This window comes from Mustela lutreola, chromosome 15 (genome assembly GCF_030435805.1).
Source record: "Mustela lutreola isolate mMusLut2 chromosome 15, mMusLut2.pri, whole genome shotgun sequence".
Taxonomy (NCBI): Eukaryota; Metazoa; Chordata; class Mammalia; order Carnivora; family Mustelidae; genus Mustela; species Mustela lutreola.
In genome coordinates, this window is record NC_081304.1 from 7,892,136 (window position 1) to 7,912,891 (window position 20,756).

A 20,756-nucleotide genomic window follows, 5' to 3' on the forward strand; every position below is an offset into this window, starting at 1 on the left:
CCGGCGCCTCCTACTTGGAACCCTAGGGTGTGATGGGTGCTGTGTGCAGCTTTCCTTCGGCCCAGCCGTCTGACATCGGCCACAGTCCCCACAGTCCCTGCTGTGGCTGCTGCTGCTTACCCTGGAGGCCCACCCCGGTTGGGTGATTCACTGGAAGGAACCACACGACTCAGCATCCAGCCGTACTCACAGATCAGATGTATTATAGGGAAAAGATACAAAGTCAGATCAGCAAAGGAAGGACGTATGTGGGGCAAAGTCTGGAGGAAGCCAGGCACAAGCTTCCAAAAGGCCTTTCCTTTGCTAGCTCACCGCGTGTGCTTAATTCCTCCGGGGATGGATTTGTGACAACACATGCAAGTTCTTGTCTACCCAGGGCACTCATTAGAGACTCCGTGCCCAGAGATTTTACTGGGGGCTGGTCACATTGGCACCTTCTGACTATTGCATACTGAAATTCCAGACTCCCAGAAGCGAAGCAGGTGTTCGGCATAAACAGTATGATTTGCACAAACAGTTTGGGCACGGGACCCTCAGCAGGTTCCCAGAAACCAGCAAAGAGCCAACCTCTGCAACCAGAGGTTTCTAAAGAAGGCAGTCTCAGGCCTGCTCTATTAACTCTTTTTGTGCACATGGCTACCTGTCCTCTTGGTGGTGGAAGCAGCAGCGGGCACGTACTGGGCGCTTTCTACTTCCAGGCATCAGTCACAGCTCTTTCAACATCCGGATTTCATCTCCCTCCCAGATGCCACATCGGAGTACTGTGACCATCCGGACCACAGACTTTATTTACACTGGGAACCCCTCCCCCCTTGAAGAAAAGATTATCGGGAATTTCCATCTGGGACTTTTGACTTTAGCAAGTGGCAGGGACCGTTGGGGGGGGGGGGGCTCGCAGGACCAGACACCCAGACACCAAATCTGAGGGTCTAGATTTCCATCACATCCACGCCAACTCAGTATTTTTGATTTGCTTTCAACATGTTTGCTTTTGGGGTTACTGTCGGCGTCGGGCAAATAAGACAGGTGTTTTTTTTCCCTTACAAAGGTATTACAATTTTATTTAAAAAGACATTGAATAGAAGGTGGGCTGATTTAAAGTAAGTAATCGGGGTACATACTGTGAAGGTCAGTGGGGAGTGATCAGGCCCGGGAGACCCACCTTGAAGACGTTGGCTGGACGGGATTCCAGGAGACAGGGGACATCTGGCTGGGGGAGGGGCTCACCAGAATGCTGTCGGTTTGTCGGGCTTCCTAGGGATGAGCCCAGCCTGTCGGCATTGAAGTCCTTCCCACAGGGACTTGTCATGTGGAAGCCATAAAGGCAGAAGGGGAAGCCGGGCGACCGAGCATGTTTGCAGCAGCTATCTGAGGGCACACAGTGGCTGTTGACGACTGACTCATTTTGTGTGTATGTGGAGAGGGAGGGGCTGTGTGTGTATGTGTGTGTATATAATAAGACTATTGTTCTCTCAATAGATAAACATACGTGCGCGCACACACACACGTACTTTTCTTTCCCCCTGAACCATCTGACATTTCAGGGCCCCTCACCTCTGAATGTCAGCTGCATCTTTTAAGAATAAGAACATTCTGATAAACAAAAAATAGAGGGAAAGACATGAACAGTGCTCACAAAAGAGGTATAAAAATGGCCATCCAGCATGTAGGAAAAATATTGAAACTCACTCCTAATTAGAAAAATGCTCATTAAAATAGGACAAAGAAAAAAAAAATCGCACCAAGATATCATTTCTTACCTATCAGGTGGGCATAATTTAAAAATATGACACCATAGTCTGTGGTGAGGCGGTGGAAAAACCAGCACGCTCTTATCCTGCTGGTGGGAATGCAAACTGATACTGTGAAATCAAGGATATGCACAAGGTTCTTTATTCATTGCAACATTGTTTATAATTGCAAGGGATTGGAAATAACCTCAATAGGGTTGAATAAAGGAGTACAGCCACACAGTGGAATAGTATACAGCTACAACAAAGAATGGGGGGAAGAGCTCTGTGAGTTGATTTGCCGGGATTACCAGAACATACTGTTAAGTGAAAAAAGCAACGGGAGAAAGAGCATCTATAGTATGCTAACATTTGTGTAAAAGGGGTGGGGTAATAAAATAGAGATGTATCTACTCATTTGTACAAAGATAAACCAGAAACTAAGAACACTGATTACTCGCGGGGGCGGGGGGAGGGGGGGTATTGGGAAGGGAGGGGGAGGGTTGGGATCCTTCCTTCTTTTCACACTGATGTAAAATGTCATTCACCTGGTTTTGATCATTGTACCTGTGGTTATGTCTGTTGTTAACATTAGGGAATCTGAATGATGGGGATGAAGGAAAGCTGTAATTTTCCTGTAAGTATCAAATTACTGCAGAATAAAAAGTAAAAATATATATATATATGGAGTACGTGGCACATAGTAAGGACTCTTTAAATATTTGGTGAATGATTAAATTTGTATATTAAGTTATCTGAGAAGTCTCAGAGCTAAGCAACTTACTTGATTTCAAGGGAAAAAAGAAAGAGTAGAAATGTTCTTTCCCATAACCACGATATGATTATCTCACCCAAGAAATGCAACACTGACCTAATGAAATTGTCTGCTACACGGACCCCATCCAATTTTTGTAATCACTCCCGAATGTGCTTTAGAGATGTGTCCGCTGATGTCTTATCTGTTGGTTTTGGCATTGCGTTTGGTTGTCACGGCTCCTTAATCTCCTTTAATGGAAAGCAGTTTTCCTGCCTCTCTGTTTTGGATGACACTGGTTCTCTTGAAGAGGCCAGAGGACTGGCTGTTTTTTATAGGACACAGCGGGGAAGGCATTCTTCTCCATAATCCCCTATTTGCATGGGATGATCCTTAAATCTCAGCTCTAACTGGGTGGGATCTCACCCCCCTGTGTCCCTGAGTGGCTCCTCGGGTGGGGACCAAGATCTGTTGTGCTTTCTTGGCCGTGTGATGAACACTGTCCATCCCTTCGCCTCCTTTTGTGCCCCATCAGAGCCTGTGATTATGCCCTCCTCTCACTCTAGACTTGCAGGGCTTAGTTACCCCTCAGTTACCCCTTAGTTACCCCTCAGAGGGAGTGCAGGGATTCTGGGCACCTCAGGAAATGGCCCGGAGGCAGGGGGCAATCCATTCTAGCGCGCTGAGATCTACATATAATAGCCAAGGAATTCTTTATAGTTACTGACCAAGAAAAGGATCCCGGAGATGTGTTAGAACCCAGCCCTTCATTTGAAAATACTGGGAACCTCTTTTGATTTTACACATAATTAAGGAGCATGAATATTTTAAACCAACAGGCTGTCTTACAATGTTTATGTTAGGCCTCCACATCCCTAACCCCTACAGTTGAAAATGGGTACCAGACGGCTTCCTGGTGTGAAACACTGCCCATAATCACAGGTTAGCCCTCATAAACTAAGATTCCAGGAAGATCCAGCCTCGCTCTGCAAGCTTTCTGCCGGCGAGTGGGGGGGTGGGGGGGTGTCAGCACAAGGAGGTGAGCCTCATGAGCTCTCAAATCAACAGATGTGATTTGGGGGCTCCTTGGGGCTCATGAACTTGGGAGAGACACTTCACCCTCTCTCTAAGCCTCAGTTTCTGCATCTATGAAATGGGTTACTGGCATTCCTTGTGTAGGGTAATCTCCAGAGTAAAATTAGAGGACTCATCAGGAGCACTTCTCTCCGGATCTGGTGCAAAGTAGGGGCTTTTTACGTAAGCTGTCTGGTGCCCCTGCTTCAGTTGCTGGTGGCCAGGTACCTCTGTGAACAGCACCAGCGGTTTCCAGAAGCAGCAGCTGCTCGCCCACCATCTTGGTGTCGTCCGTGGCGTGCGCCCGGCAGCAGGCACGACACTCCCCGCCGATGGTTGTCTGCTGCCCACCTCATTGGCACTGGCTTCCTGGGACAGGCGTCTTGCACTCCCCCTAATCCACACTGAGAAGCCGAGAAGACCTAGCGGTTTCCCAGCAGCAAAGCTCAGCGGCCCCAGCTAGCCACGACAGGGAATGCAGAGATTTCCTTCTTGTTAGCTCTCTTGCCAGCACCCCGCCTGCTTTTCTTCCCGTCAGCATGCGCTCAGAGGCTGTGGGCTGTGGGCTGTGGGCTCTCGGTCTATCGTCAAGCTTGAGAACGGAAGGCGCTGGTCTCATGGACGTAGGATGCTGAGGGTTGGGGAAGTGGCCCGGTTTGAAGCTAGGGGTCCAGGGCTGGGCCTCAGGACCGTTGAACTCCCTGAGTCCTGCTCCCGCTCTCCACCTGCCCCCTGAGGAGACCTTTAAAGATCCACAGTGAGAGCAGACCAGACCCCGTAACCCCCAGGTCTTCACCAGCCCTCACCCGCTCCTTGCAAGCATCCCTGATTGTTTGCACCAGGCTGACTCAGTGCACACGCTTTGAACTGCAGCTCAAGCCTTCCGGTGCTCCAAGCTGTCTTGGCCATGGCCATCACTGGCGGTGAACTTGGAAGTGGGTAGAAGCACACGTTTCCCTGCCCGCATCTCCCCCGCCCCCTGCACTGTTTATCTTTGCCAGCGAGGAGAGAGAGCAGGAGGTTCAGAGCCCCTGAACCTCGTTTCACTTGCAAAGGACTATCATTCCTCTTTGTTCTGGGGGCCCGGGTAGGTCGTCCCGCAGCACACACATTGACAGGCGCCTTTCTCTGCCCAGCTGCGGTCAGAACTGCGTGCAAATCGCCCTTGATTTCTCACCAGAGCTCAAAGCTCCCTGTTCAGTTTGTTCAGCCGCTCTCCCTGCGGGAGGAGGAGGAGCAGGTGGTGTTCGGCTTTGAACTCGGTCCACATGCCCCAAGGATAAGTGAAGGTATCCTTTGGTCTTAACAAGGGAGTGGGGGGCGGAGAAGTCCCCTGCTCTGAGTTTTGCATTGGCCCGGAGCCAGGCAGGGGGAGCAGCGCGGCAGGCTGCAGTCGAAGGCTGGTGAGAGCCACTGCAATCCCAGCCGCAGAGCACCCAGCCTTGATTCTGCCCAGAAGATTGTTCTGTGGGTGGAAAAGAAAGGAGCCTTTCAGCCCCTCTCCTTTGGCCCGCACCGAGGCGCGGCTTTTTGCTGAGCGGCCGTTTCCGAGTTTCCTCTCGGAGTGATTGCTTTATGCCGTCCAGATGTGCACAAGGCGATGGTTCTGTGTTTCGGCTTCCCAGATGTGCCCGGCCAGGGAAAGGAGCTTCGGCAAACGCCGAGGCCTGTCTCTGTGGCCCTGGGAATCTGGAGAGCCCACAGAGCCGCCCTTGTGTGGAAATTACTGAGCTTAGGATCTAGTAAAGAGCTTAGGGGTCACCTGACTTCAGCCTCCTTATTTCAGAGCAGAAGACACCACGGCCCGGGGAGCTGTGACCTTCCCACTGCTGGCTGATGACCTGGGGCTGGGAGCGGAGGGGACGGCGGCCGTGCAGGAGCTCCGGGGCCCGCACCTGCGTGCATCCCTGTTTCGTGGCTCTCTGCACCCGGCACTCGTGCAGGTGCTCAGGACAGAGCGGTGAACAGAGATTCTGAGCTTGTTCTGATGCCGGGTAGGACATGGGGGAAGAGAGCGGACCATAACACAAGAAAAATGAGTACGTTGTACAGTAGGTTAGATGGTAGGAGTAATTCTTAAAAAAGGAAGGGGGCTCCTGGGTGGCTCAGTGGGTTAAGCCTCTGCCTTCGGCTCAGGTCATGATCTCAGGGTCCTGGGATCGAGCCCTACAATGGGCTCTCTGCTCAGCAGGGAGCCTGCTTCTCTTCCTCTCTCTCTGCCTGCCTCTCTGCCTACTTGTGATCTCTATCTGTCAGATAAATAATAAAATCTTTAAAAAAAAAAAAAAAAGAGGAGGAGAAGAAAAATCCACTAGGCTTAAAGGGGAGTGGAAGTGCTAGGCGGTTTGTAATTTTAGATACGGGGATGAGGGCAGATCTCGGTGGGAAGGCGACTCTCTTACAATGCCTGCAAATAACAAAATAGCTCAGAGTTTGGTAGCTCAAACCAGTAAGCATTATCTCACGTTCTTTGTGGGTTTGGAACCGGAGAGTGGCTTTGCTGAGGGGTCCCTGCTCTGTGTCCCTCTTGAGGTTGCGGTCAAGGGTCAGCCAGAGCTGCACTTACCTGAAGGCCGGACGGGGCTGGAGGACCAGCTTCCAAGATGGCGGAGAACATGGCTGCTGGCCGGAGGCCTTCTGTCACGTGGGTGCCTCTGTGTGGCTGCTTGAGGGTCCTACGACACGGCAGCCGGCTTCCCCCAGAGCTAGTGGTCAAGAAACATGGACGAAAGCCAGGATGTCTTTGAGGACCTGGTCTTGGAAGAGTCGGATGGCCTAGTCTTAAAAGCGGTGAAGAAGTGAGCTACAGATATCCAAGGAGGAATATTCCAGTAGAAACACCCAAAGCAGGAGCAACCAAGCATGCAGAGAGAGAGGCGGGGACACGTCGGTCATGGCGAGCCGACGGAAGGACCTGGGCTCTGCCTCTGCGTGAGAGGGGCAGCCCCAGCAGTTTGAAGCCAAGGGCCAGGTGTGGAGAGAACAGACGGGAGGGGCAGTGGGAGAAGCAGGGAGACCCGGCAGGACGCTGCCACTATAAACCAGGCTGGAGATGGTGGCGGTCCCCACTCGGGCGTAGCCGTGGACGGGGTAGGAAGTGCCTCAATCTGTACAGGCTTAGAGGATAGATCCCCAGATCCCCTGTCAGGGCGTGTGTAAGGTGCTTGAGAGAGAGGCCACGAATGACATCAGGGTCGGTGCTCTTCCTTCCCCGAAGCCGTCACTGGCTGCTTTTCTCCCCAGCTTCTGTGGTTTTATACAGAGACGGCGTATGGGGGAGGCTTGGAACCTGGCTCGGGTTGCCTTATCGCGGGGGCCTGTGCTGTGTTCCTCAGAGTGTCACTTGCCCTCTGTGGGACCTTGGTTACTCTGTCTACAAAATAGAAAACAGACTTACAGCCCCCAAGTGAAAGAAGGAATAAATGTTTATAAAAGCGTTTACTTAAAGCTCTTCAGGCGCAAGTACCAGAATGCCAGAAAATATTTTAGTGGCTTGTCATGGTATTTTTTGTGCTGGAAAACAAAGTGTTTCTGGTGCCTCCCCTCCCCTCACGTGCTGCTCGTACAGATGGAGGGACTGCAGCGTTCAGCGAATGAGAGAGACAGGAGTGCCTGGTGGCAGGGGAATGAAGGGAGGTATCCCAGGGATGACCCAACCCTGGGGGGGTCTCCAGACCTACTGTGCGGGGAAAACCACCCACACTCCAGGTTTGCAAAGTATTCAGCGCCCATAACCCTCACGAGATCCTCCACCTGGGTCTTGTAGGGCCCCCTAAAGTATTTGCAGAACGTCCCCAAGCAGGAACTACCAAGCGGAGCCATTGGAAGTGAAGACAGGGGCTCCTCTTGGAGAGCAGGGACCCCGGGGTTGCAGGCTCCTGGGGTGCTCGGCGTGTTCTGTTGGCTCGAGCTGAGTGTGGGTTTCGTGATGATCAGTAAGTTTCCAGAAATTCCTCAAGCAGAACTCTTAGAGTATGTGCTCTTCTCGGCATGTGCATCCAGCTGCAGTAAAGCCTGTTTATTAAAAGGCGATAGTTGTCGCCCTGGTATGAGCCCCACCCCCGACCCCTGCCAACACCACCCAGGACCTGAAATCCTTCCATGAGAGCATCTGCGTTCTTGGCTAGAATGCATTGTCTTTAAAAATCAATTAGGGTTTTGTTGTTGTTGTTGTTGTTTAAGATTTACTTATTTATTAGAGATAGAGCTGGGCAAGGGGCAAAGGGAGAACCCACAAGCAGACTCTTCACTGAGCAAGGAGCCCGATGCGGGGCTCGATCCCAGGACCCTGAGATCCTGACCTGAGCCGAAACCAAAAGTCGGATGCTCAACTGACTGAGCCATCCAGGTGCCCCTAAAAATCAATGACTTTCAAGGAGAACTCACCAATAAAGTGTTGCTATAGGACCCACGCTTCCTATCAATGAGCGGGTAAGAAGGTATAGCTCGCTGTTTACGCAGCTAGAAGCACACACAGCGTTCGTAATTCGTCTCTAGGCCTTTTGGATCTCGGTTTTGCCTCTGAGCTGCCTCCTGCTGTGGCACGGAGCTGCCGTTCGCCGGTTCTCGTTGCTCTACACGATGCACATGCACGCGGTGAAAAGATCACTGCTTCTTTATTCCTTCGGGTCCTTAATGGACATTTGCTTAACTTTTGGTTTGGAGCTATTGATAGAGCTACTGCGAACCGGCTGGAGCCTTTTTATGAACAGGTAAACACGCTGCTCTTGGGCACCTGCCCCCAGACAGCCTCTCACCTGGCCTGTAGCTAGGACTGACTCATGTGCTGGGAGACTTCCCGGTGAAGAGCCCCAGGGCATCCCTCGGGGAGGGAGAGGTCCCGTAGATACCCAGGAGGCCTCTCTGCTCTTCTGTGTGCAGCGGTGGCCTGAGTCACCCTCCTACACCACCCTGCCTTGTGGCTTGACTTCCCGGGGCTCTTCCCCGCCCTCTTGGAGAAGGGCCTCCTGACTTTAAGGGAAAGGATGGGTCATCTCGGCTTTCCAGCCTGGGCAATAAGCCTCCCAAAACCGAGAGAAGGGGGCGGGGGAAGGTCCCTTCCGTGCTAACCCAGCTCCACGGAGCAGGCAGGGCGCCGGCGGCCCCGCGGGGAGCATCCAGCCCCTTCCCACCTGCGAGCTCGTCAGGCACCTCCAGCGGCAGCCCGAGTGGGAAGCCGGTGATGTCACCGGAGCCTGAACACTCAGGCCTTTCAGGGCAGGATGATAACAATCTAAACAGTATGTAAGGGCCCGCCGCACAAGAACACACACGCTCACGGCCCAGGGGAGGATCTGAGAGCCCGGGTGAAGCAGGGTTTGTCAGGAATATTTCGTTCTCCTTCTGTGATCGGCAGGCCGGAGAGTGTAACCCGGAGGGCAGGCTGTGGGTGGCAGGGGCGCTCTCCTGCCCGCCCTCAGGGAGATCGGTGACTCTCCCTGCCGGAGCCTCCAAGCACAGAACTAAACCCGCTGCTGAGCACTATCCTGCGGTTGGGGTTCCAGCAGGAACATCCCACCCCACCCTGGGGGGTGCCATTCACACAGCACACGGAGTGCGCAGCTCGTCTGGGATCGTGCAGCTCCGAGTTCCCCGAGCTGCTGCCTTGGGAATGAGGGGGCAGAGTCCCCGTCGTTCCCCAGTGTCAATTTGACCCTGAATCCCAGGAGTCTGTCCAGCCGCTGCTGAGTCCCCAAGAAGACTCCGCTCCACCGAGCCTAGGAATTCTCAAGTGACACCCATGAGATCGGATGTTGTGCCCGCCGGTCCGGATCATTGTTTCCGGTGTTCGGGTACTTGGCGAGGAAGCCAGCTCACCTGAGCTGTTGATTCCCCCCCGGGGAAGGGATGCGCAAGCAGGGCCGATTTGCCACTTACTCCGCTCCCCCCCCCCCTCCCACGGAGAAGTTCTAGTGTCTGTGATGTTTTTGGTTATCAGGACAGGGAGGATGCTCTTGGCATCGGGTGGGTAGAGACCCGTCCCACAGTGCCCGGGAGAGCCCCTACAGCAAAGAATGGTCTGACCTAAAACGTCTGCAGTGGCGAGGCTGAGAACGCCGGCTGGAGAGATGTTCCAACCCCCTGAACTCTGGAGGTCTCTGCTTAATACCTCCTCAGTCCGGCCTTTTCTCGTTGCCTCCAGAGAGTGGGCTCAGCCTGTAGAGTGCTGCTGAGTGGGCGTAAGGCAGCACCTGCCTCCCTTGCTGGGGACCAGAGCCTGGGTCACCCTCTCTCCTGGATGGTTTGATGAGTCTATGTGAGGCCCAGAGGACCCCAAGTATGTGACCATTGTCACTTTGTGGCTGGGTGACTTTGGGGACAGCTGCTTGTGCATCAGCTTCTCCATCTGTAAAATGGGGATATTGAGGTTGGGAGGGCGAAGGGTGTTGCGACATGTAAAACACCCGCAGCCACGCCCGACACTCCCACCGCCTGCTTCAAGTGGCAGGGACGATGGTTTCCATTCCAGCTGGAGGACCTTAGGCACCTTCTGATGGGCGTAGTGTCTGGAGGTGGCAGATGAGACATGAGCGGACTTTGGCCACAGGTCATTGCTGTGGGGACTGTGTGCTGTGCTGCTGCCCACAGGACACATGCCTAAAGCTCTCCCCAAGTTCAAGGCCTGAGACGTTAAGTGAGAGATCTGAGTGGACACAGGCAGTAAATGGATCTCAAGGGAACCCTCCAAGTGTCTCATTCAGCATGGGAGTCTGCCTCCAAAGGTGGGCTGGACACCCCTGGGGTACATCCCCACACTTGGCCTTGGGGAAAGCCCTCGGGTGGGGCCGGGGCCAGAGCACTGAGTACTCAGGTTTTCCCCCGAAAGCCAGCAGACGCGGTGGACTGTGATGTTTTCCCATGCACAGGAACAGTTTTTACGAGAGTGATGTCCAGGAGAGCTGGCCTGTGACTTCTGCACATGTCGTGTGTGTGTGTGTGTGTGTGTGCCTATGTGTGCACGCGCATATGTGGGCGTTGGAGTGGGGGAAGGGGCAAGAAAGAAGGCCTGGATGGCACCAGGCTTGCTCTGTTCCTTCTTCCCATAGTTCGTGCCTCTGCCAGTCTCTCTCTGTCCATTAAAAGGATCCCCATCCTTCTAAGTCCATCACGTTCTGTCTCAGATCATCGTCCTCTCCTGGAATGTTCTCCGTGGGGTGCTTCATGCTTCCGGTACAGCCTAGAGCTCGTTGGGCACCATCCTCTAGTTCTTTGTAGATGGGGCTTTGCCCCCGATTCCACTGTAAACTCCTTGAAGGTGGCGGGGGGCCCTTCCTCTCATCTCTCTTCACCTGTGACGTAAGCTCTCGCCCGTAGCCAGCGCTCAGTGGCAGATTCAGAGTCACCCTGGAGAGGGGGCTCCCGTCTGGCCGTCAGTTCCTACAGCTGGCCTTGGTCCTGACCAGGGGGAGGTCACGGAATCAAGACGGCTGGGGAGCACGAGCTGGTGTGGGGTTCGGAAGGTCACCGGGTGGTGTGAGCACCCCAGAACCCGAGGACCACCTCGCCAGGACCCTCCGGCGGTTTTGATGGCAAGACCCCCCTCAAGCCGCACCGGCTCTCGGCTGGGGGCTGTGACCGGCGCTTCACAGTGAATGTCCACAGAAGAGCCTCGAAAAGGAGGGGAGTTTGTGTCTGGGTCACGGACAAAGTGAAGGCCAAGTTGCATATAGCTTGCTCTGGGTCATGGTGGCACAGCTGCGGGTCCCCCCCAGGTCGGTCTGGCATACCCACTGGCTGTCACACCATCTCCAAAGACATGCACCTTCCCTGTGCCTTTGTTTCTCCCTTAGCCATGAAGGTGTTGAGCAACGGGGCCTCCGACGGCCCGTAACCCGAATGTTCTCTGACTTTTACTCTGGGGGCCGAGGAGGAGGAGGAGGAGGGTGCGGACGAGAACCCGGGCCTGGTCGAGGGGGAATGGGGTCAGGCCACTAGCTGCTTCCAGGCCTCTAAGAAAAAGCAGAAACCACTGCCCACCAGGTTGGGCTTTCTTCCTGTCTCGCATCTCTTGGGATCGGTGATATCTGAAGATAAGGGCAGGGAGTCCCCTCCTAAGCAGGAGCCCGCAGGCCAGCATTGCCCTTACCGGGCCCCAGCCCCCCTCCACCGCTACCCTCCACTCTCCCTCTGGATGCTCTCCCTGTGGATGGCCTTTCCCGGCCTTTCTCTCCCTTCCCTGTTCATCCTGGTCCAGCTCAGGTGACAGATCGCTGTGGGGCTTGGCTGGACACCAAAGAGAAGGGGTGCCCGCGGGGGGGGAGCCTGTGGTCTCTTCGCTTGAATGAGCCCTTCATCCTGCCTCCCTCTCCCTGCCGCTAATTTGCCGCAGTCTAGACTGGCGATGGGGTCTTTGTGCTCCCTCTGGGAAGAACAAAACACAGAACACAGCAGCCTCACTGTCTTGGGCAGGCCAAGGTTGGGGTTTTCCCCCTTTGCTTTTGAATCCTGCGTGGAATCTTCATAGCCTGTCCTGGAAAGGAAAGGAAACCTCTCATCTGGGCTTTTCCCTCCCCAAAGCTGAACACAGGAGGGCATGGCTCACCACACCCCACTCCCTGGGGACGCTGCAGAGAGGGGGCTGGGCGGGTCACGTGGCGCCCGGGGAGAGCAGAGTAGGGCTGCAAGAGAGAGGGGGCCTCTGGGGCTTCCTTTCCTGGCGGGCTGCCCCCTTGCACCTCCTTGACCGGGCCCCAGCCTGCTGACCTAGCCCCCCCGCCCCACCGCCCCACTAAGTCTGCTCCAAGCCCGTGCTCCCATGGGACCAGCCCTGCTTCCCTTCTGCTCCTTGGCCCTCAGCCCCTAGGAGCCCCTCTCTTCTGTCCTTGCTGTTGCTATGCCGTCTCCCCAGCATCACCCCCACTTTGCTGCTTCTGTTCTTTGTTCTCCAGGAGCCTCTCCGGGCCCCCCCCCCCCAGTTCTGGGATCTCGTATTTAGGAAGGACCCAGCTGTGCCGGCAGCTGGTGCCTTCACAAGGAGCCACCAGTGTCCTCGGCTCCCACCTGGGGCCACCCCAGTGATGCTGGGTGTCAGGATGGCAGAGAAGGGGCTCCCGGGTCGGAGGTGGGCATGGCCGTGAGCCCCGTCCTCACCCATTTTGGTGCTGTCTAGGTCATCGGCTCTCAGTGCTGGCAGTGCTTTCTCCAAGTCTGAGATCTGGAGCCCGACACCGGAGCGATCCCCTGGAGTCTCCAGGGTGGGCCCAGGCCTCGGTGTTTGCTAACGCGTGGCCGGGGCCAAGGGCTCTGGGTTTTAATTCAGCCCCTGAGCTGATGCAAGTGACGATGTGGAATGGGGGTTGCAGAGGGGACCGAGTCCTCCTGTTGGCCACCCCTGGCTGGTTGATGGCTCACCGACGCAGGGCATCCGACGGAGCCGGGGGACGTGGGGGCGAGCACGTGTGCACGCGACGAGCAGAGCAGAGTTAAGAAGCAACTCATGGGAATAGGGGAAGAGTGGCGAATCCACGACGCGGCCCTTGCTAGGGTCGGGGGGTGGCAAAGGAGCCCAGGAGCGCCCAGGGGAGATGTGGTGCTCACCCGATGAGGTGGTGCCTGCTGAGGACGGCCTGGCAGGACCCAGAGGGCGTGTACCTGTTTGGGCTGGAAGCACCATGCCAGAGCCAGGGCAGGGCCGAGGTGATGTGGCTTGCCAGGGATAGAAGAATGGGGTTTCTGTGCCTCTTATCAGGACGGTGGCTCCCGGACAGGATGTGGAGGAGGCTTCCACAGTCTGCCTGGCGGGTAGCTGCAGTCAGGGCTGCGTCACCGTGAGGACTTTGGACGGGAAGCCCCACCTCTGACTTGCTGGTGACATGGGGCTGGCCGCTCCGGGGTCAGGCTGGGGCATGGCGCGCGCCTACCTGGGAACATGACGGGGTAGACGGTGGCCATGGGCAGCGAGCCCACCACCGAGTGCTGTTTCCACGGTCAGCAAAAGGATACAAGGACTGGGCGGACGCTTTGATCTTTCTCATGAAAGAAATCTTAGATGCAGGGCTTTGCAAAAGGTCAAGAAAGCAGGTTGTAGTCACCTATCCATTTGAGGGGGCGGGGGATACTGGAAAAGTGTGGGAGGAAAAGGATCACCCCTTTGAGGGGCTCTTTGAGAAGGCAGGGCAGAGGTCAGTGAAATATTGGCAAATGAACCCTTAGGTTTCATTTCTTAAAAAGGAAGGTATTTCAAATGCCCCTGCTCCTGAAATAGGAACTCGGGGTCAGCGCGGGCCATGACACTGACGGCGGAAACCTCTAGGACAAACTGTATTTCTATCCAGGGCTGGTGGGAGCTTATAGGGTCCTATAGCTCAAGAGGGCTGGACGGTGTGATCCAAAGCTGGGTTTGGAGTCCCGGACCTGGGACCCAAGAAGTGAGAAGTGAGACTCTTGACCCTGATCCCAAGGCCGGTCCTTTTCACCCTCTGTGGACAGTGGGCAGTGTGTCCTTGAGCCTGACCACTTCCCAGAGCCCAGCCCCTCCATGTCCCACAGGAGCAGAGGAGAGAGGATCACGGTGAGCACCACAGGGGCCCAAAGAAATGTGGTACCAGGGCCAGACCCTCAGAATCGGCAGGATAGCCAAGCCCAGGAGATCGGTGTCTCTGTTCAGTACTCCCGCGTCCCGTTTCTGAGGTTGCTTCTTAATAAAATGCCGTGTCCCCCTCCCCATGCTGCAAGGGAATAAAGCCACAATATTCCAAGCACCTGACGCGTGCTGGGGACTTTCCAGGCACGAGGTCACTGGGCCACACGGCCGTGCGCAGTCCTTCGTGGGAGAGGTTACCATTCCCGGGCAAGCCCGGCTGTGTTATTCATGAGGATATGAGCTGTCCAACAGTAAATGATTTGCACAGAATTATGCAGCTAACGTGGCAGACCCCCAGGTCACCCTCACACCCAGCCAGCACGTTCTCTGTCCACTGTGGCGGCAGAAAGATCAAACATCCCTGGGGACCAGGTCTGCATCAGCCCCTTCTTCTCTGGTGTCCTGCACCTCCAGGCATGCCCTAACCTCTCTCCTTCCTGCACCTGCCACAGGTCTTACCTGGATCTCTCACACCCAAGGAATGGCCCTGGATCTAGGCCGGGGGTCCTGTGGCGGGGGGGGGGGGGGGGCACTGCCTTCATGTGCCTTCTTGCTCTTTCAGGAATTTAGCCATTGGAATCGGGATCCAGAACTTCCCAGAGGGCCTGGCTGTCAGCCTCCCCTTGCGAGGGGCTGGCTTCTCCCCCTGGAGAGCCTTCTGGTAAGTGCTCCACAGTGTCCACTGTTGGGGGTGGGGGTTGTGTCTGATGTAAAGCTCAGAGCAGCCCTTCGCACAGGCTTCCTTCTCCGACAGCCACCTCTTCTATCCCAGAAGTGACCTGGGAGCATCTGCTCAAAGGACAACCATCTCTTTGAATCATGCATCCCCAGGGGTGGAAGGAAGCTCAGGAAACACATCTCTTGACCTTTGACCTTTACATAAGCAAGCCCCAGTGGTCATGTTTCCTATTTCAGAATGCCTCCAGCCACACCCTCTCAGTGTTGGGCTCCCCCCCATCAAGTAGTATCTACTCTCAATGTCACATGCCCTTCCGTAGGCCCATCTGAGCGCAACCAGTCCCCAAGAGTCATGACATTGGCCCTGGTCAGAGCCCTTGTCAACGTGAAGACCAGGACCATGTTAGCAGGGTCTGGGAGATGATGCCTCTTGCACTCAGAAAACTTCACGTTTTCATAGTCCCCGTGGCCTTTCTCGTCTTTTCCCTAATGTTATTTTTTCAGTGACATGTAAGGTGAGTCCTCAGTTTTCAGAGGGGAGAACCGTGGCCCAGAGTGTCCGATGACCAGTTCTCAGTGGTGACTCTGAGACCAGAAGTCGAATTTGGCCCTCAACTCAGGACTCTGAGCGCCAGAATACCTCTTTGTTGAAATAATCGCTGCTCTAGGATGTTCAGTGAGGGCATTTTAAAAGACTGCTAATAACAACAATTTAGAAATGCCTTCCATTTTATGGGACCTTATGACTTACAAGTTCTTACACATACTTAAATTATTTTATTTTACTCTCTTGTCTCTTTCTCCATTGTTGGTGTCTACAGAACAGAGGACAGGGCAAGGGCAGGGCAAGTGGCCTTAAAGATTTAGTTCGAATGTGAGTTCCAGGAGCCCCGAAGCTGTGACTGTCGTTTCATATGGGGAGCACCCTGGGATAGGAGGCGAAGGAACGGGAGGGGGGGCCTCATGGTCAGCGTCTGGACCCCCGAGACTAAACTTAATTTCTTCTTCACCCAGTCTGGGCTTGACATCAAATTCACTTTTTTCCCCAGAAGTGACAAAGCCAAGGCCAGGAATTATACACACACCAGAGCTGGAAGTCGGCTGACCCATCCACACAGCCTAAATCAGGAAGTGGTCTTCCCCTTAGAGGGTCCTGCAGTGTAGACAGTGTCTCCCCCATGCCAACTGTCTGCTCCTGCTCAGGGAGAAGCGGCAGGGAGAGGGGGAGCTTCATAGTCCTGTCCAGTTGCTGGGGAGGCCCACTGGGCAGGAAAATGCCCCTGGGCATTTCTGGGTTTCCCTAGCCCCATTTTACAGTCAGAGAGATTGAGGCTCACAGGCGGTATATCTCGCCAGATGCCCACACCAGGGATTGTGGGAAAGATGTCCCAGCTCTCTTGTCTGTTGGTATTCAACCCAATAACTCGCTGGGCTCAGCTACGGGGACCAGGTACCCACTTCTCTCCTGCTCTCCGAGTCCTCAGGGCTCATGCAGGCTGCTGTTTCCATGAGGGCCCCTGTGACGTCAAGCAACAGAGGCCCACTCTCACTTGCTCAAACTCACTTTTTTTTTTCCTCCCCAAGAAGAAATCTCACCTTAATCTGAGATAGGGGTAGTGTAGAAGCAACCCTCAGTAGACACCTGGCCAGGTAGGTCCTCAGCAGAGGGGAGGGAGTGCAGCTGCCTCGGAAGGGGTGCCGAGGTGGCTCGAACCCCCAAAGCCTGTGGGCACAGCCATCCTTGGGAAACACCATTCCTAACCAGGGTCCTGCCGGTCAAGGGACAATGCCGGCATCGGCTAAGAATGGGTAGAGAACACGTGGTGGTGTATCTGCACAGTGGGCTATTACTCATAAAAGGAAGCGAGCGCCCATATGTGTTACAACACAGGTGCCCCTTGAGAACATTCTGTGAGATGAAATACGCCAGCATTGCATGAGTCCCTTTATATGAAATACCCAGAATAAGCAAGTCCATAGAGACAAAAAAAAAAAAAGCACATGAATGGTTGCCGGGAGCTGGGGGAGGGAGGGAGGGAGTGGCTGTGATTGGGTATGGGGTTTCCTTTTGTGGTGATGAGAATGTTCGGGAACCAGGTAGTGGTGATGGTTGCACAACCCCGTGACTATGCGAAAACCACGAACTGTACATGTGAAACGGGTGTGCCCTGTGGTATGTGAGTTAGAGCTCCATAATGCTATTGTGGAAAACAGACAGTGCGGAAAACGTAAAACCCTACAGGACATGCGGGAGGGGGCACCTGCCGTGTCGGAGGAGGTCGGGGAAGAAGGAAGGGGCCAAACACCCAACACAGCCCTTTTGCACGGCCAGGCACAGATTCGACGTGAAATGACGTGGCTCATTCCCCTGTTTTCTGGGGCTGAGTCAGCAGTCCGAGTGCGCTGGCTGCCGGTCTGCTTGGCCCTGCCCGTGATGGTACGTGTCTCTGGTCTCTCCTTAGGTACGGTCAGCTGAGCGGCATGGTGGAGCCGCTGGCCGGGGTCTTCGGTGCCTTTGCCGTGGTGCTAGCTGAGCCCCTTCTGCCCTATGCCCTGGCCTTTGCTGCTGGTGCCATGGTCTACGTGGTCATGGATGACATCATCCCCGAGGCTCAGATCAGGTTGGAGAGCGATCCGTCCCTCATCTGCCCCTGGACACTTTCCCAGTCCCAGGGCCTCAGCCTCCAGAACTTCCCTTTCTTCATCTTTGCTCCCCCACCCCTTCCAACCCCCTCCCAAGATCATCCCACCCCCTTCTCAGCTGTGCTGTTTGAAATGAAAGAGAGCGGAGCAAGGAGCAGGGGGCTGGAGAGACGGACCCGCCACACTAGGCAAGAGCATTCACACTCCAGTCACCCAGATGATCAGTTTTGTGTCTTGTCCCTTTCTCTCCCACCCCTCTCTTTCTGGATTTTTCTGGGGCTGGAATGAGGGGAGAGGTGAGATCTGATAGCCAAAGTGATCCATCATCGTCTCATTGTGCTGCTGTGGGTCAGGTGTCAGGGGGTGGGGGCACCCTTTCTTTGTTTCATTTGGTTTTTCTAGCCAAATGATGTTGAGTCCAGTTTAAAAGGTCAGACTCAATAATATCGTCAAGAATTTAATTATTCAAGCATATGCTCCAGAGCCACGAGAGGTATCTTTAGGCAAGTTACTGCTGTGTGCCTCAGTTTCCCCACCGGTAACAAGGGAATCGTGGCAGGACCAATCTCCTGTGATCACTCTTTGGGGTTACATGAGTTAGTTTGTCTGGCATGTAACAAGCCCCAAGAAATGTTACTTGTCAATATTAATTCTTACTAATCAGAGTGGTGTACATTCTGTTGGAGTTGGACCTCACAGGAGATGCTTTCAGCTTGGATGGTGTCCCGGAGTACATTAAGGTCTTCCTTCTCTTCCTTCCTAGTGGTAACGGGAAACTGGCCTCCTGGGCCTCCATCCTTGGATTCGTGGTGATGATGTCCCTCGACGTTGGCCTGGGCTAGGGCTGAGAGGCTTCGGACCCCAGGAAAAGCGGTGCCAGGAAACCACAATGGTTGGCTTCAGTGAGACTACAAGCCTCTTTCTCTACATTAAAACACTTTTCCTTTCTCGCCTTTTCATCCCATTATCCTGATTGACTCTGATGATCATAAGATAATTTTTACTGTTCTTTGGAGGGAGATCTTGGTTTTATTTAGAATGTCGGGGTGTCATGGAACTCCAGATTTTTGTCCGGCCACTGCATAGAACCTTTCTTCAGTAGGATTAACAAGGACACACAGATCAAGGAAGTCTCCGCTGTCCCCCCCTTCGGTCTTCTTGCTGGGCTCAGTGGTAGCGCCTCCAGGTCACCACCGGCAAGAGCAAACAAGCCGCCAGGAGAGAAGCCTCCTAAGCAGTTTTGCCTCGTGACTCGGAGCAGTATGGCCAGGACATCTCTCCTCTGTTCCTCCTGATCATCTACTCATGAGACCGGAACTAGAACGTCATGGACCGAGCAACCCACGCTCCAAGATCCAGCTAGCCCAAGAGGAATATGCCTTTCCTCCGTCCCACGAGGGAGATGCTGTATGGGAGAGGACACAGACAAAGGGAAGGAAATAAGTTAGTCTTTCTTTCTTTTTTACATTTTTTTAAGGCAAAGATTGACACTATGGATGTTAAGGGAATTAGGGAATTCAGCCAACTATGAACTATGATCAGAGACCTCTGCTTTCTACAGATTCCGGAACAAAAGGGTTTGTTATGGTGTCCAAATCCTCTAGACATTTATTTTGGTAAGTTTATAGCCTTCAGTTTTCCCAGAGACTTGGGGACACCGGCGGACGGCTGGAACTGAGACCCTCAGGTAGTTATGGATCGAGCCACTTAAGCTAACATTTGGAATCTGCCATAGGTCCTTCCCTGTTGACCATGTGACTTGCACCTGACCGTGAACCCTTAGGCTGTCACAGGCTTTGCTGGAGTTTGGCCCAATTGTTTAGGATGAAGAAGGGAGAAGGTGTCAGAAGAAAAAGATTTTTTTTACATTCCCCTTGTAGGGTAAACCCTAGCCAAGTCATCATCCTGAAATGACTCTAAAGGATGACTTGAACTAGACTAGAAGCTAGTCTGCTCCTTCCTACATGTAGTTTCTCCAACAGGGGTGATAAATTTGTCTGCTTCAAACAGAGCGAAGGCCTGCTGTCCTGATTGGTCAGAGGAGCATGTGGGACCTCGAGTGGGCTCTGCCAGCCAGCCAGGCAGCCCAAGACCCAGGCGTTCGGGTGTTGTGTTTATCAATGCCAGCCCTCTGAGTTTACATGTTGAATTGCTTCCAAGGGTGAATTCCCTGCTCTGTGAATGCTCTAAGACCTCAAAGGCCAACCTTATGCTGGGCGTGGGTATGTTCTTCTGGAGCACTGATGATCACAATGGAAGACACATTCAGAGGTTCTGATTGGTTGAAATGAATGGGTTTGTTGGTTGGTGTTTGAGTATGTTTATGTCATGTATGTAGTTCTACATAATGCAGACTTTCTGATGGACAAGACCTCATAACTGTGATTAATATCAATAAAGGGGATGTTGTGAATGAGCTGTGTTCCGTCTCTAAGCTCCTTCCTGCCAGAGTTGATACTGTGAGAGCTAACTAAAGTTAGTCCCAACATCTCCCCTACCTAATATCAGTAGAAACAAAGGAAAGAGCCCTGAAGAGATAGGCTGGTTAGATTCATGGTTGCCAACAACAAATCCAACTCCAGCTAACTTAGACGGGAATTTAACGGAAGGCCCTTGGGAGCTCGTAAGACCGGTAGAAGAAATGATTTCGAAGATGGGCTGGATCCAAGAAAGCTAGAGATCTGAGACCATGACCCAATTACATCTCAAAAACAGCTTGGTTTGGGTGCCACAGCCCTCGATGCTGGTCCCTGGACGCTGAAAACCACTCCTCAAAACTGCTTCTCCTGGCTTCTACCACCGCCACCCTGGGGATGAACTCTAAACTCACCCTGATTCTTTGTGTCCTGGCTTCACATTCTCTGCCTCTTCCAACTGGTAATGGAATTCTAGGAATATGTTAGATGGCCCATACATCACACGTGACCCTCGATACTTCAGGACAATCACCTGGAGTCCCGTGCTTCTCATGCTAGCACAGTAACCCCAGGATCTCTCTAAAAATTATATGTGAGTAAAACCAGACTCATTTAGATGTCTGTTCTTCCCTCCCGTGTTGACAAATCTATCCCTACACATATTTCCTCCCCGTCTGTCAGTAAAATTAGAAAAATCCTGAAATTGTGTTGGTTTTCAATACTCATTGTCCCCAGTTTGGGTTTGCCACTGCCCTTCCTTCGGAGGCATGCTGGGCTCCAACTCTGGCCATTTCTGGAACCAGTACAGGGTAGTGTATGAGGAGAACTGGCTTTCTCTTGCAGGGCGACTCCTTCGAGCAGAGCATTTACAGTGTCTT

At 53.7% G+C, this 20,756-nt stretch overlaps 1 protein-coding gene across 5 annotated transcripts in view; it reads left to right on the plus strand.

The window, feature by feature from the left end:
• SLC39A11 (solute carrier family 39 member 11) overlaps positions 1-19,877 on the plus strand; it is a 321,878-nt gene extending 302,001 nt beyond the window's left edge. For all 5 annotated transcript variants that reach the window (XM_059150367.1, XM_059150368.1, XM_059150366.1 and 2 more), the window contains 3 exons: positions 14,703-14,801; positions 17,281-17,439; positions 18,225-19,877. In XM_059150367.1, coding sequence (XP_059006350.1) covers positions 14,703-14,801; positions 17,281-17,439; positions 18,225-18,303 — 337 coding nt within the window. In that variant the 3' untranslated portion in view covers positions 18,304-19,877. The remainder of the gene's footprint in view (positions 1-14,702; positions 14,802-17,280; positions 17,440-18,224) is intronic.
• The last annotated feature ends 879 nt before the right edge of the window (positions 19,878-20,756 follow it).